The sequence below is a fragment of the Plectropomus leopardus genome, chromosome 19 (genome assembly GCF_026936395.1).
Source record: "Plectropomus leopardus strain MGB_pleo_1.0 chromosome 19, ASM2693639v1, whole genome shotgun sequence".
In the NCBI taxonomy this organism is placed as follows: Eukaryota; Metazoa; Chordata; class Actinopteri; order Perciformes; family Serranidae; genus Plectropomus; species Plectropomus leopardus.
This window is the reverse complement of record NC_142194.1, coordinates 14,302,202-14,317,976: the sequence shown is the minus strand read 5'-3', so window position 1 is coordinate 14,317,976 and position 15,775 is coordinate 14,302,202. Positions and strand designations below refer to the sequence as shown.

Below are 15,775 nucleotides of genomic sequence, written 5' to 3'. Positions count from 1 at the left end.
ATACAGTGTTTGTGCTTGTTAAAAGGGTAACTTTGGTGTTTTTCAACCTAGACCCTATTTTCCATGTGTTTTTGTCTTAGTAACTAATGGGAACAATGATTTTTGAAACTGACCCAGTAAAGAACAAGGGCACTGCAGCCAGCAGTGATGAAAACAGGCTGAAATGCAACCACTCAGGAAATTTGTGCACCATCAATTTCCGTCCACTACGAGTGCTTTTTTGTTTCTGAAGGACTCTTATTATTGTAAGTGTCTGAAAACTTAATGGAAAAGATCCCAACAGAGGCCTTTTTGTTAAAAAAGTAAGATCCTTTTTGTTTAACCAGAAACAGCCCCAAAAATCACCATCATGAAATTCACCAGACTTATGTCTGTTGACTTTGAATGAAATGTTTTATCTGCTGATAAAATTACTCTTTATTTATATGGAGTCTGGCTGAAGTGACAATGGCAATATCGTGGCTGTTTCTGGTTAAACAAAAAGGAACTTACTCTTTAACAAAAAGGTCCATCTCTGTAAGGTGCTTTCCATAATGTTGTCAGACACTGAAATAACAATCTGAGTCGATCAGTGGCAATAACAAGCACTTTTAGTGGATGTTAACTGATGGTGCACAAATGACCCAAGTGGTGACATTGCAGCCTGTTTCATTGTTTCCATGAGTCACTTAGACACAAAAACATGACAAAGTAGGGCTCCGGTTAAAAATACAGAAGGTAAACTTTGACTACGGATTAGAAAACTTGAAATGCTAAACATGAAACTAAAGGAATTCCTAAGTTATACTGCGATCAAAGTGAAAACTACAAGCGAGCCAGACTCAGCAGGCTTCTCCTTAGAAAGGTGCTTCTGATTGTTCCTACAGACAGTGAGTCATGTGGCCCTGGTTTGTTATACAAAGGAGAAAGAAACTGTGACTGTCTTACAAAGGATAAAACAATTCAAACAAGGCAAAACAAAACTAAGTGATGTGTTGATTATCACAGTCTGATTCATCAGGTGCAGCATCTCGCAAACTAAAGCCTAGCATTGTTGTCTACTCGTAATTGCGTCACAGTCAAAAACAAACCATACGCTTTGCGGCAGAGCCAAGTAGAAAACAATTTGATGAAAAACGGCTGAAAGACAGGAATTACATGAGCTAAAAGCAGGGCCGCAATCAGAAAACAGAAAACAGCAGCGCATGAGTACAAAACTGATCAGGAGAAAATCATCTCAAAATGCATAACTCATTACTATCAGGCTAAAGTAGCAGAGAATCACTCCCTGTTCTCTTCTGTCAGCTAAGCTGTAAGCTGCATACCCAATCAGCCGGCTTCTGAGTATACCTGTGAATATTTCTGTCTGAGTTGGATATACAGTATTTACTGCGGGCATGACCTACAAAATGTATACGTACCTTGTCTTGCTGATGGAGCTTCTTCAGCTGCTCAAGCACAAAGTCCACTTGTTTAGAGGTGGTGAGTGAGGCAATGTTTCCATTGAGGTTCTTGCAGTAGTGCTGGGCGTTGTCATAACTCTCGCGGCTGGAGTTGATCCTCAGGCAGGCCTCCCCCACCTGGCTCCATCCCTCGCTGCACTGCTGAGCTGGAAAAACAGAAGAGAAGATGTATGATGAGCCAAGACAGTGTCAGATGTTACAATGTTAGTAAGAAATGTTAGTGTATTTTCCTCAAGCCTTTACACATGCAATACTTTGACAAGACTTTTATTCCTGCAAATTTAAAAAAGCATGACACAGAAACATTAATCCTGCAATTTATTTATGTATTTCATGCCATATCAACTTAACCTTTGTGTGTGTGTGTGTGTGTGTGTGTGTGTGTGCACGTGTGTGTGTGTGTGTGTGTGTGTGCGTACATGCGTGCGTGCGTGCATGTGTATGTCACAGATATAGCAGGACTGTAGTCTGCAATTATTTGTCTTTGACAGACAGAGTGATTTTTTGACAACAAATTGCTAATTGTTAATTACTGCTTCACATAAAAGTACGGTGGGTGCTCACTGACATGTATGTGTGTGGAAGTGCACGTGCATGCATCCATTTTGTGTGTGCAGATCGTGCCTCCTGAGATCGACACTCCCTTTAAAGCATCAGATATACACTCTCACTCTCTCACACATACACACACACACACACACACACACACACACACACACACACACACACACACACACACACACACACATGATTTGCAGCTCCCACTGCTGCAACAAGCCCTCGAGCGACAAGGCTTCACAAACTGAAAATTATGGATAAAGTGACAGCCACAATTCTTCAGATTTAGCCGCAGTCAACATTTGGGAGGGGGAGAGGTAAACTAAATAAACTGCCAGACCTGATAAACAACATCAGGATGACATCTTGAAAGTACATCTCTGCAAATACCACGAGCTGTCTTTAAATCAGATTTACAATACAATGTACAAATCCTAATGGCTAAATGTAATGAATATCTGCTTAAATATTCCCTTCAGGTCTGAATGTCAGAGGAGTCATTCATTACAACAAACACATCATCTCACAACACAAGTGACCGTTTTGTGTTGAATTTGATCCATGACATCAAGGATAAAGTTCATGTACAATCATAAATTCTGCACTCACGGTGACAAAAAAACAATAACAGTGAATCTGACCCTTTTCTCATGCATGTGTGAGGACTGAATCCAAAGCCTTTGATAAGATGTGTGTTGTTGTGCAAGGAAATGCTCTTGGGGCGTCCATCGTCTATCTTACCAGGCAAAGCGTGGCACTCTGACTGATTCTGGTCCCACTGACAGTTGAGATTCAGAGAGCAGCTCTTGCAGTTGGCAAGCTTGCTGCACACCTGCTCGTTCCGCACTGGACACTCGGTGAAGTTCCTCACGTTCTACAAAGAAAAAAAAGGAGAGAAAAGAACAGACAGGATGGTCAACAGAAGCTCTACCTTCAAAACAGATCATAAGCTGTGAAGAGAACTCATGTGAGTAAATATCTTCAACCTCTATAGCACAGTCCTGCTTCTACTGTGATGCAGTTAACTACAATATGCCACATGCAGACAGAAGCACAACAGTAAGCACTCCTCCTAAACAGAGGCACCATAATCCTCAGTTAAAACCAGAATTATCACTTCATTCCCTAGTGATGATGCCCTATTATCCCCAGCTCGCAAAGTCTCAAGGAAAAAGTGTGTATCTGTGGGAGTGTTTCGGGGAGCTGAACAGAGAAGCAGAAGTGCTCTGCCACCCCCTGGTGGAAGACTCACAGAAGTGCAGTTGCTGGAGGCAGCGATGCACTTCTTGTCATCGCACCACTGGCACCCGTTGGTGTTCGCTGTGCAGCTGGCGCAGTCTGAGAACCGGAAGCACCGCTCGTCCACTGTGACTAAATATGAAGTGAGACAACAGAGTGAATATGGTCCAAAATAATACCTGTCCTGGAATACAAAAAAGCATTTATTTACAAGTAGACAGACATATAGTATTTCCAGAAGAATTAGAAATAAAATAATGTTGTAACTCTCAGCTTGCATATAACTAGCTGCTGACTTATAGCTAATAGGAGGATCACCCTGTTGAAGCAATAAAATGTTTAATCTATGATTGTCACTAGTCAAAGTTAAAACCAGTATAGCAGACATTATGAATATCTGAGAGCCAAAATACCTGTATTCATTCTGAAAAAAATGAGAGGAGGAATCAAATAAAAATCTCAGATAAAAATGCAGAAAGATCTGGATCACTCTCTCACCAGCTTTTGGGGGGCAGAATGGGGCAGGAAGGAGGCTTCCATTAGCCATGCTGGGTTCCCAAGGGACACAGCGGCCTCTGCTCCAGATGCAGCGGACCCCTGGCCCAGCCTTCAAGCATCCCTCCTCTGCCAAGAAGGCCTGGCAGCTGGGGGGTCGGTAGACAAGCACGTCGTTGAGCAATACACCGGAGAAGCCCCCAAACACATACATGGACCTGGCAAAGAAAATGTGGGAACAGAGTGTAAACAAGAAACAGCCAAACAACAAAAACTTCTTCAGAAGGGAAAAAATCTCTCAGCAAAAAGTGCAGCAAAGTACTGATAACTAAAAGACAGAAAAATTGTTGTCTGGACCTTGTTAATAAGCAGCTACAAGATAGATTTAGTTAAACTTTAACAAGCATTTGAACAATTTCAAATTAAAGCCAAATATTGCCTCAGGAAACAACAAGTCTTGGAAAATTAAAGACACACTGCTGCTGAGGCTACTGAAAGTGATAATAACTGAGTAATGAAATTCAAAGACATACTAAGCAGGAATTTCCTTAAAAAAACAGATTTACAAGTAATCCCTCTCATTCGTCACTTATTCACTACCTTGTAAAAGTGAATGGTGGAGTATTTTTCTCCAGGAACTCGGCACTTTGGCTGTATTTTCAGATTTTTTCCTTATTTTATGATAAGAACATTTGTGAGTGTGCACCCCACAGCGCTCAGGTGAGGTCAGGGCTTTACAAAAAGGTAGCAACCAGGTGCCAGACTGTAAGCAGCATGCATTCAAGAGACACAATGTGGGAATAACACAAATGCCATACCAAAGACTGGTGCTTGAAAGCTGATTTAAGTGTATGATGGGTATGCCCAGTGTGTTTTAGTCTGAGTGCAGATTCTGGTAAAGAGACTCACCCATTGCTGACCACAGCAGAGTGACCAAAGCGGTTGACATCCCTGTGCAGGTCTGGTTTAGGCAGGAGCCTCCACTCATCACAAGCTGAGAAAAAAACATGACGCCATATGTAAGTGAAGCATTTAGTTCATCTTTGTGCTTATGACATAGTGATGAGAGATGGTTTTCACAAATATTATTGTTGCTAATCACACCACTGGGGAGGTCACTATTTTAAGTGTGGCATGACATTAAGAATAATATGAGTCTCACCGATGTCATAGGCAAGGAAATCGGCGGAGAAACACTTGGCCCCGTTGCTGAGCGATGTGTCGTTGTGCGTGTTGCCACCAAAGATGAGCAGGGTGCCGCTGAGGAGCACAGCAGAGTGCAAGTACCGTGGAAAGCCGCTCTCTCTCAGAATAAACCTAGAAAATATGACAAGCTTGTCAAGGCCAAGTGCAACGACAAAACACGTACCAGTGTCATATACATACAGACATGAAAATATAATAAATACGTGTTGATTTACCATGTCCGTGTGTTAATGTCATAGCGGTAGAGGTCATCAACAAGACCGTATTTGTTGGCAGGCAGCGCCTTATAGCCTCCGTGAACATAAACACTACCACTGGCGCTGTCGTATGTGCTGCTGTGGCCGTAACCTCCCTGGGGAACGGCACCTTTGGTCTCAGGCACCAGCCACGTGTTGGATCCTGACAAGAGCACACACAGGAGGCTTTTAATACAGAAGAAAGACAATGCAAGGAATAAAATAATACATTCAACTATTGTATCCTCAATTATTTGAAGACAGCTGCGCTTTTCACCGTGAAAGTTTGTTTGCTTCAACTTTTCATTATGAAGTAAATGTTGATTGCATATTATAATGGCTTTAGAATAATTACATGAATGGTATGACGTGAATGGAATAATAAGGAATGGCATTTAGACTGATTCTCTTTAAGCCTCTCTTTCACAATGCAAATCTGGCTGCCACCAAGCACAGTCTCCCAGGAAATAAAGGCTCGAGTCACAACACAAAGGAAGCTTGTCAACCACTGTGCAACCAAAACAGGAAGATGATGGTGCTTATGTTGTCGCTGGTAGCCTCCCCTGTTACCAGAGAGCATCAATGTAAGTTCTTTGCAGTTACTATAAGCTACTTTGTTCAACTGCCTCTTAGGCAAATACTCTGAGTGAATTTAAGTTTCCTCTGGTAAACAGTAAGGCAGTGTCAGAAGGGATAGCTCTGCCACTGACAATGTGGAAAGCAATTAAGAGTTTGCCACTGTGGTTCAGACTACTGAGACAGGCTGGGTGATCTGGAGAAAAAGGTAAACTTGAAAAGATGTTCTTAGTCTTCATATTATTTGGATTTAAAAAAAAAACAGATTGGCATCAATGGTTAGCATTGGTTTCTTGTGTGCATTTTCTATGGTCTCATAGGTTTTGAATTTCAATTTTTCAAATTTTTACATCTCACTGACAACAGAAAAACAGGCCTGGCATTATAAAACTCATACCTCTGCAGGTTGTCTGTTCTATCTATGCTTGAATCCACTATGATGCGAGTGTTTTTTGTTTGTTTGTGGTTATTTTGGGGATCTTCTTCAGATTTTAGTATTGGTTTGCTATTTTGTTTCTTTCCAGTATTCCTGTAGATATTTGTACCATGAGATGAAAGCTGATGTGAATGTCTTGTCTAATAAATGGAAAAATCTCTATAAATACAGAATAAAAAAAGAATTCCAAAGTACTCTAGAAATAACTGCCCTTTCAAAACCCACGTATATTTGGTTTGACTTTTGTGGCTCAGCCTAAAGCTGTGACTCACTCAGGTTGTACTCCTGAACGTTGCTGACATAGCTGTAGATGGGGGAGTAGCCAAAGATGACCAGCATGATGGCCTCGCCCCCGTCTAGTGCGACGCAGTGGGCTGAGTGACCCTCCACTGCGTAGATCTGAGCTTGAGTTGGTGGACCGACCACAGGGTTTCTCCGTTGCCACGTCCGGCTGGGTACGTTGAACACCCACAGCTCGTCTGTCACGTTTCCCCAGCCTGCCTCGAGCTTCCCACCGAACATATAGATATCATCCTGTGGAAAAAAAGAGTTGGGTGTTTAAACAAGTACACAGAGAAGCTGATGCATGCTGTAATTAAAGTGAAATGAAAGGCTTAATTGTGTCAAAACATGATGATATAAAATGTACATTTTCAAACAAGCCTATTAAGTTGAAAAGTGTTCAGTTTATAGCGCTATAAAGCTTGCTCATCTTAAAATAGGAATATTGCAGACTTAAAATGGGATTATCGCAGATTTATAATAATAATCTTTTTGATATATGGTCATGAGAAAAAAAAACAGGCCTCTAAGCTTTGTGTTTGAAGACATGTAGTTATTTGAAGATGACCCGTTAATACTGATAATAAGCGATTTCCCTTTGAAAGCGACAGCTGTGGTTTCCTTCATGTGTGAGCAAACTTTTATTGCTTCTTCACTCCATCCAATTATCCCTCCCTCCTGCGAACAGTTGTGGTCTCCTAAATTCCATCTGTACCCAAAGAGGTTGAGGCGTATCTGTGTGTGTTTACCTGGTAGGCGGCGAGCGAGTGGCCGTATCTTGGCACAGGGCCACTGTTGATGGGAACTGTGTTCCAGATGCCACTCTCCAGGTTGTAGCTGCGGAGCAAAGCAACAGAACATTAGACTCTAATGCTTAAAAACTTGTGCAGAACATGAAACGTATTTATCCCCTGCATGCTAGCTCATTTGTCCCTCGGCATCCATTTTTTTACCTCATGATCAACTGATTTAATCAAGACACGCAAAAGGTTGCATATTTCTTCATTTAATGGCTTTTCACACCAAGGACAACACGAAAAAATGATCGCAAATATGGAATATTTGTGGATGATTTTTCAATCTTCAATTTTCATCTGATAATATTTTTCCCCCAAAAAAATTGTACAGCAGTTTATATTACAAAACATACATCCAGACAGACACAGTTTAGTTTCCCCTGCTGTTCAGATTTTTTTCAAAACTTAAGAACTTTGTACAATGCGAGGGCAAACACAAGATGTATGAAAAATATGTCAGGCAAACACTTGGGGAAAAAAATGAAATAGCATTCAATGTGGTTTGCCGAAATAAAACAATATAATAGTGTAATTTATCTGATACCTCCACAAAATCTGCCTGTAAGGGGCTTATGCTGCTTGGTCCAGAATTTAATGAACAGTTTTTTCTGAAGATAAAGTGAAAAAGTTATCTTTTATCATTTACTATATTTATCCACTCTTTAATTGTGAAAGGTTCACAGAAAGGCCAGTGAATTGTAAGGTCAGTTGTTGCTGCAAGCATGATTCAAAACGCCATATATTTACATATATTCGCATATATACATTCATCAAGACTCTGCCTGAAAATCAGCCCGTCCTGTTGTAATCTTTATCTTATTTTTTAAAGACGACACTATTTTTGCCAGATATTCATACTGTTATGTAATAACATGAAGACAAATGTGACATTGAAACTAATTATAACGCAGTCATTACTTTATTGTTGAGCTTTTTTTTTTATCAGCATCAAAATTTACAGAAATTAAAACAACTGTGGGGAAAAGAAAAAAGCACACTGCTGTGAACTAACATTTCAGATTTGGATAGGCTTATAGAGATAGATGGGCTTGAATTCTTAAACTGACATGCAATTCATTGGCTTGAATAATTCACGATTGGTATGAAAATACCTTAAAAGGTCTCGTGTGTAAGCTTTAGTGGCATATAGCGGAGAGGTTGCAGAACTGAACCATGACTCCTTTTAAGGTTACAAAAACACAACAGTGCTCAGTTTTAGGAAACTAAACTAATGAAAACAAAGTTATTAATATTATATCTCATTCCTGCCAATAAACACCCCTAAATCCTGCACACTGGACCTTTAAGTCTTCCATTTGTAAAAAGTACTTTGGTTTAGCTTGAGGTTTTGCACCCTGATGAACACAATATCTTGGGAGGCATTCACACTACAACAGGACACCTGGTCTTGTCATCACACATCGGTTCATTATTCAAAATACTTTTGGAGCCCAGGAACAATTTTCTTGAGGAATCACAGCACCTGATGATGAACGAACAGATGGAGCAGATGGAGTGAGTCGGTCCAGGCAATGAAGATGAAAAACTATCACCTAACTCTGAGCCAGGACATGACTCAGCAGCACAGAAGTCACTTTTATCCAAAGAGTCATCCAAGCACACTTAATGCTAAATTCTCAATTTAGTTAAGTGAATGTGTTACACTGTCACAAAGCACATCTTAACTTGCCAGTTTTGACAAAATGAAAGAGGTAGGCCTAATGCTGGGTTAGGTTTTCTCAGGGGAATCACGTGACAGATGGTATTCTGAGAAGCCACCAGCTTTCCACACTTCCTCCTTTTAAAAGTTTTTGCTTAGATATGTATGTGAACCTTCAAAGTAAGGGCAAGGTAAGGACTTAATCTGAGACTGGGGCTTTTCATGGAGTAAAGAAAAAACAACTCAGGCTATCAATATGTAAATGGCAGTAAAGACGATATACTTGGTGGACGTGGCGCGTTTTCTTTGTTTTTTAATCACCACTGTGTGGTGGACTGGACAAACTGACCCCTTAGGGCTTTTTCATACTGGGTACAATTGAAATGTAACATGCCCGAATGCATTTGCCCACCTCCCACTCCTGCACTGCTCAGCTTTCACATTAGTAAAATTGTTCAGCACCTAAGTACACTTGCGTCATCATTTTTGTGACATTTGTTTATGTTATTGCTACAGAGCATAAAAGAGCTCCGATAGCAAGATCCCAGCACAAACAGCCCAGTCAACCTTTGCATTATGACGACTGTGGTTGATATATTGAAAACAATGTCAATAACAACCCGGTTGGTTTTCACACCTGATGTGAACTGTACCAGAGTGCACGTGAACCATAAGAGAGAGAGAGGGGTCAGTAGTCTATTAATTAGTAGTTGTAATGAGAGCTTATTTTGTGTCGATAAGAGTGTCCCAACTGACTCCGCTCTCCCTTCCTCGAGACCACCTTTTCCAGGAAACATCCAAAAACAAACAAAAAGAAATTTTGCTTGTGTAAAAAAAAAACCAATACTTTGGGACACAATATGTTTTGACTTACTTGAGAATCATCTGGAAGGAGCTGTAGTTGAAGGTGTATCCGCCCACCACCCACATGACCTTTTCCTGCACCACGGTCTTATGGGAGGCTCTGGCAAGTGACGTGCCGAAGGGCTTGACGCTTGGTAAGACCCAGAAGGACTCGGTTGAAGGGACGGTTAGAGAGCAGTCTGGGCCTACAAGACAGGACGAGAAAGAAATTACACCTAAGAGCTCATGTTGAAAATATACAACAATGTAATCTCAAGATGTCAAGATCTACTCAGTTAAAAAAAATAAAATCTTGTCATAGCTGCACTATTTAAAGGCATGGAACTACATTTATCTGATGCTTTATCATATTTTCATCATAACACACTAAAAGATTGAGGAGTGAACATGGCGATCTCAAACCTAAACAAAAGCCACTCCTTAACCGAACATGACAGGCAGGGAGGTGTGAATATGTTAAACTGTGTGTGAATGAAGGCCGTGCTGAAAAAAGCGCATGCCCCTGCTAATGATTCTGTCAAGTTTCATCACGTGAAAGCATTTGGTTCCCTCCAGCTGGAGGCACATAATAATAACGCTCTGTCACAGGGCTTATCTGCGTGTTACCGATCAGCATTATGACACAAAACAACACAGCTGTTCACACTTGTCTGCTAACACGGTCTTCATTACATCCCCCTGCATAATCAGCACAGCAGACACGGGAGGAGCAACAGCATTTTACAACCTGTGATCGCAAAAGTTTGTTGCATATGATTCTTGCCTCACTGTTTTGAATGTGGTGAATGATGGATAACGAAAGGTCACTGCTGTGAGTTAATATAGCTGAAAGCTGAACCGTAACAGATTTGACTGCATTTATTCATCTAGATTTACATTTATATTACATTGCGTACTTAAGATTACAATGTGACCAGTTTCTTTCTCTGGGCCATAAGCGAGTGTAACTCCAACAAGCATTGAATGACCCCTCACATGTTATATGATGACTGTCCTTTCAGAGCAAACCCACTGGATCATGTGCAATAATAACGTATATGTTAGTGCTATAAATACTCTCTTCTGCAAGAAGAGATTGTACTCAACTTGCTTTACCCAGGGGACACTCTTCACAGAATGACAGGAGGCCAGGGGCCAGTTTCTAAATAAACATGTAAAATCAAAATAAATGAATTAATTAAAACTATATTTTGATACTTTTTGACCTGTTCAGACACCTTTGACATACATTTAAACCTTTGAGACTTTTGTAGTATTTATTTATATCATTTAATTGTATCTGAGGCTTTGGCAATATTGTTTTACAAACATTCATGCCAATAAAGCAAATTGAATTGAATTGAGAGAATTTACTCTAACTCTAAAAATAACTTTAAAATATGTTCCGAAAACTATTATTATTAATATGATTATTACTAACATTTTTATCTATATATTTATAATATTTGTTTTTTTGCCTTTTTTTGCTGAAATGCACGACTTCTTCCAATGTTTTTGATAGAAATCAAGTCAATTTGCTCAAGTATCAATGGGTTGAATGCACATTGACAGAAAAATTTACTTACATAATGAATTTCGATAACTGTCATCGGGTCATTTCGTATCCCATCATAACTTGGCTGTGAATGTTTGTTTGCATCGGCTGTTTTGCTTTTTTCTTGTTTTCCTGCATGCTTTTATTGCACTAATCTGGTTGGATTTCAGCTGGCAAAAACTTTGTTAACATTTGCTGGCAGACTTATGTGATTTTAAAATGACTAAAGTAACCCATTTTTTCCCCAATATCAGAATAAGGTTTGAAGTTTTCACTGATAAGGAATTTGCCTTGCTGATTGGCGCATATGAAGTGCTGCAAAATAAAAAATAAAGAATGGAAAAATCACAATGAAAATAAGAAAAACAAGAACAAAAATACTATAACATGAGACAGCTGTGCGGTTTTGTTCAGGAGAGTTAGGTTATACAGATAATTATATATGACTGTATTTATACATAAAATCAATCGTTTGGATCTGAAAGTTTGCAAACATCTGCTGGGTTTGAACAGTGCTCGATGTTACCTTGCCAGCTGTCATTGCAGACACACAGCTTCTCCCCGGTGAGGTCGCAGTAGCCGTGATCGGGGCTGCCGCAGTTGTTCCTGCAGTAAGGGATGTCACAGGCCTCGCCTTTCCAATACTTGTCGCATTCACAGTACACTCTGCTGGCGGCCGAGTTACCAGGGGTGCACTTCCCATGACCGGAACAGTTATTGGGACAAGAGTTGATCCTAGAAAGAAAAATGCTTTCATTTAGCCAACACTGTACTTGCTCTTTAGGCCACTAACAGACCTTTACCGGGAGACTGAGGAAGATTAATGAGTATCATCTAGTGTTCGACAAAGGCGCGGCGTATAAAGATATTAGATGAAAAACTCAGGTTACCGGTCATTAACAGTGATTGCTGCTGAGGGATTTATTCCTGCAGAAAAGCACTTGTACATGTCTTTTTGTTGCTGAGGTCAAATATGTTACCATCCATCAACAGGCAGGAGAAATAAATGGACCTGAAACCGCTCCACTGTAGCTTACAATAAATTAGACATATCAGTGAGAAAACCTAAAAAAAAAATGTCTTTAACACAGCTGTCGACCTAAAATACAGCCTCAGTGGAGCTGGTTGTGGCTGAGGATCCAACTCGAAGAACATTATCAGTGTAAGGTTTGTAATTTCATTTCATTTTCTTGTAATTTAATTTCAAATGTAGCTCCGGGACACTTACGAGTAAAAGATTTCAAATCCCGTCAGGTTATAGGCAGCATCGCTAAAAAAGTGTAGTAGTGCGTAGCCTGAAGTTGTCTCAACCTCAGGGACCGTCTCATTTCCTCGGATCTCTGGGACGATGAGACCGCTGAAGAGAAATACAGAAAATTCATTGTCATTTTTTTCTCACAACTCATATCAAATTACAGCGACAAAACCATAATAACTCTCTGCTAAATCAGAATGATAAAATCAGCAGGTGTGTCAAACATACAGCCTGCAGGCCAGCACCAGTCCTCCAAAGGATCCAGTCCTGCTCAATGAATGACTTTGCACACTTTATATGGATGCAAGTTAAAAAGTCAGTAGCCTCCTTAAAATAAAATGCTACCTCAAAGGCTTTTCTACCCCAAATTCAGTATTTGACAATGTATATCAGATGTTTATCTGAAAACAATACAGCTGGAACCCCTCTGATAAGGCACTGCCAACACTGCCATGTCTTTACACTGGCTTTCAGTCTGTCCAAGAATCAATTTAAAAATACCATTGTTGGTTTATGAAGCAGTGAATGGTTTGGGGCCGAAATATATTTCTTAATTTCTGCTAAACTATGACCCGTTGAGACCTCTCAGGTCTTCTGGGACAGGTCTGCTTTGAGTTCCCAGAGTCAAGACTAAACACGGGGAAGCTGCGTTTAGTTTTTATGAACCATATATCTGGAACAAACTCTGAGAAAATTGCAGAGGATTTTGCTGTTTGCTGCTGCATGTTATAAAATCAAAAAATGTATTCATTTCTTACACTTCACTAACTTTGTTTTTGTTTGTTATATCTATCTCAGAATTTTTTTAGCTTGTTTATTTTTGATTCTTTAGCTCTTCAATTAAGTTTTTTTTCTTAATTGCATTTAATGTCCTTTTGTGATGTGTTTCTTTTGCACTATGTCTCTTTATAGATAAACTTTGCTGACATGGATGTAAGGTTAAATTGCTTCCTCAACAGCTTCCACTTTAGTTTGGTGTGGTGATGCCAGCATTACTACACAGGAGTGGACATGTATGTAAAACTGCACATGTAATGACAGTGAGTAGTCAACTGACTGAATGTGGAAAGACTGAGACATATTGCTGATTTTGCACATATTTTTCAAAGACATGTCAACAATTTCAAAATCTATTTTTTACACTACAAGAAACTTAAACATTTTGAGCTTATGTTATGTACAGGTTATTATGTAATGGATTTAGTGGTTTGGCCCTCTTGATTTCATATCGAGCTGTGTCATATGTGGCTGTGTGAGTTTCTCACCTGAAAACAGCAACCAGAGGGGCATATATTGAGTCTCCATCGTAGACGTACATATGATCCCAACTACATTCTGTGGCGAAGTGGTTAAATCTTAACCGAAGAACCGCATTTGGACTGCAGAGGAAACAAATAAATAATGGTTTAAGTTTCATAGGTGAAAATTTGAACAACGTACATTTTTTTTTTTCAAGTGGAGTTTTAGGACATACAGGCCCTAATTCTAAATGTAGTGGTATTCATGGCTAAAAGCACTGATGGATCTTCTTTATTAAAGATTTTATTAAAATTTGTAATGTAACTCTAGGTTACATGCAGCCTGTCAGGATGTAATTTGAGTACAAACAAACGTTAACCACGCTGGATGCGGATTAACATTTAACAAAAAATAAAAACAATATATCTTTTTCCAAAAAATGTTTTTTTTTTTTTCCAAAAACAGAGAACCATACTGGTGCCATTCTGGCATTTTCCAAACAGCTCTGTCCTCACAGTGCCCGTGGTTGCCATGACCATTAAAAACATCAACAGCTACAGGGATTCTTGCTCTCTTTGGATGACTGCCGATTAAAAATAGCAATCAAACTCAGCTCAACAGATAAACATCTGAAACCTTCAAAATGCTCGACCTCACTTCACATTATACAGTGTAAGAACCAAAAGCACACTTCCTCTAACAGAGACGCAGAGCGTTTCGTTTCAATTGCTTTAATTAGTTTACACTGCATAATTAGATATGGCCATGCGTGCTATGCTTCAGTTGAACATTTCAATTTATAAAAGTACTTACTAGCCCTCGATGAGCCAGGTGCACTTTGTTTTGTACTTGTAGTTGATTGGACCATCGGTGAGATATCCTGAGGGCTCCGTCAACCTGAAACATCACACAGTGAAGTCTGCATTGTCAGAACAGTTATGTGTTGCCTCGTGTGTGAAGTCAAATGATAGACATGCATTTTAAACGAAAACAAACAGTTTTCTGTAAGGCCTGTTAATGGATTTGTATGCATGTAAGAAGAACACATAATGGGCTTTACACCAGCTGTGATGTTGATGCCAACTGCTGTCAACTCAAGGTCATTTTTTTCCAAAACACAAGTGATGCAGTTAAGAAAGCAGCAGTCCATGTTAAAGCTATAAAAGTGAAGGAGAATGTGAAAGTAAAAAGTAAAAAGAAAGTAAATTATATTTTTGTTTGAAATCTGTTCTTGAAGAAATAATGTTTCATGACTTGAAAATGTAAGCTTTGTAATACTAAGCTAATGTCAGAAAATTAGGGAGTACAGTAAGTAGCCTGGCCTGAAATATGTCTCTTTCAATCTTTAACCTGCATTTTTTCCTGTTTTTATGTCCCTGAAACAACAGTCACAGCATCATCATACACAATCAGTGATCATCTGGTGATCGAAAACAGGTTGAAAATCCAGAAAATGTTCTAGGTTGAAATTATTACATTCTTTTAGTTCAGAACCAGCCGCACTGCTACTTGCAATGTAGGTCAAGATGTAACGACACAAACACTTTGTGTACCTGTGCCTGCAGTTAGAAGAGTAATGGCTAAACTTGTTGGCACCAAACATTGTTAAGTCCTATAGTTTCTAATTTTTTACAGTTTGCAAGTAAAGAAGCTTACTCATTAAGTATTTTCAAGAGTTTAAAAGTTCAACGAAAACTGAATTCCCTCTGTGAAACACCCAGCTCTTTAGTCAAGCCAGCTCTCCTGTTAAAAAGAGTTAAAGCCATAAGAGTGGAGGAAACGAGAGTATCTTTGATCACAATAATCATCTTATTTGTTGTGTTGCCTAAAAGACAAAAAGACCTCCTCTGATACATCAAATACATAAATTAAACCACATTTATGAATACTTTTGTTTGAAATCTATTCTTTCAGGAGTTGCATTTCATGAATTGAACATTTAAGCTTTTTAACAGT

The 15,775-nt window shown here is 39.4% G+C and overlaps 1 protein-coding gene across 1 annotated transcript in view; it reads right to left on the bottom strand.

Annotated features, from left to right (window-relative positions):
• Window positions 1-15,775, bottom strand: part of atrnl1b (attractin like 1b) — an 84,794-nt gene that overhangs the window by 63,109 nt on the left and 5,910 nt on the right. Inside the window, exons 2-15 of the mRNA XM_042507654.2 lie at window positions 14,633-14,716; window positions 13,846-13,959; window positions 12,554-12,682; window positions 11,852-12,060; window positions 9,802-9,976; window positions 7,220-7,307; window positions 6,461-6,722; window positions 5,156-5,339; window positions 4,897-5,051; window positions 4,644-4,728; window positions 3,738-3,952; window positions 3,253-3,371; window positions 2,742-2,874; window positions 1,401-1,588 (exon numbers count right to left, since the gene is read on the bottom strand). Of these exons, the coding sequence (XP_042363588.2) occupies window positions 1,401-1,588; window positions 2,742-2,874; window positions 3,253-3,371; window positions 3,738-3,952; window positions 4,644-4,728; window positions 4,897-5,051; window positions 5,156-5,339; window positions 6,461-6,722; window positions 7,220-7,307; window positions 9,802-9,976; window positions 11,852-12,060; window positions 12,554-12,682; window positions 13,846-13,959; window positions 14,633-14,716 (2,140 nt within the window). The remainder of the gene's footprint in view (window positions 1-1,400; window positions 1,589-2,741; window positions 2,875-3,252; window positions 3,372-3,737; window positions 3,953-4,643; window positions 4,729-4,896; window positions 5,052-5,155; window positions 5,340-6,460; window positions 6,723-7,219; window positions 7,308-9,801; window positions 9,977-11,851; window positions 12,061-12,553; window positions 12,683-13,845; window positions 13,960-14,632; window positions 14,717-15,775) is intronic.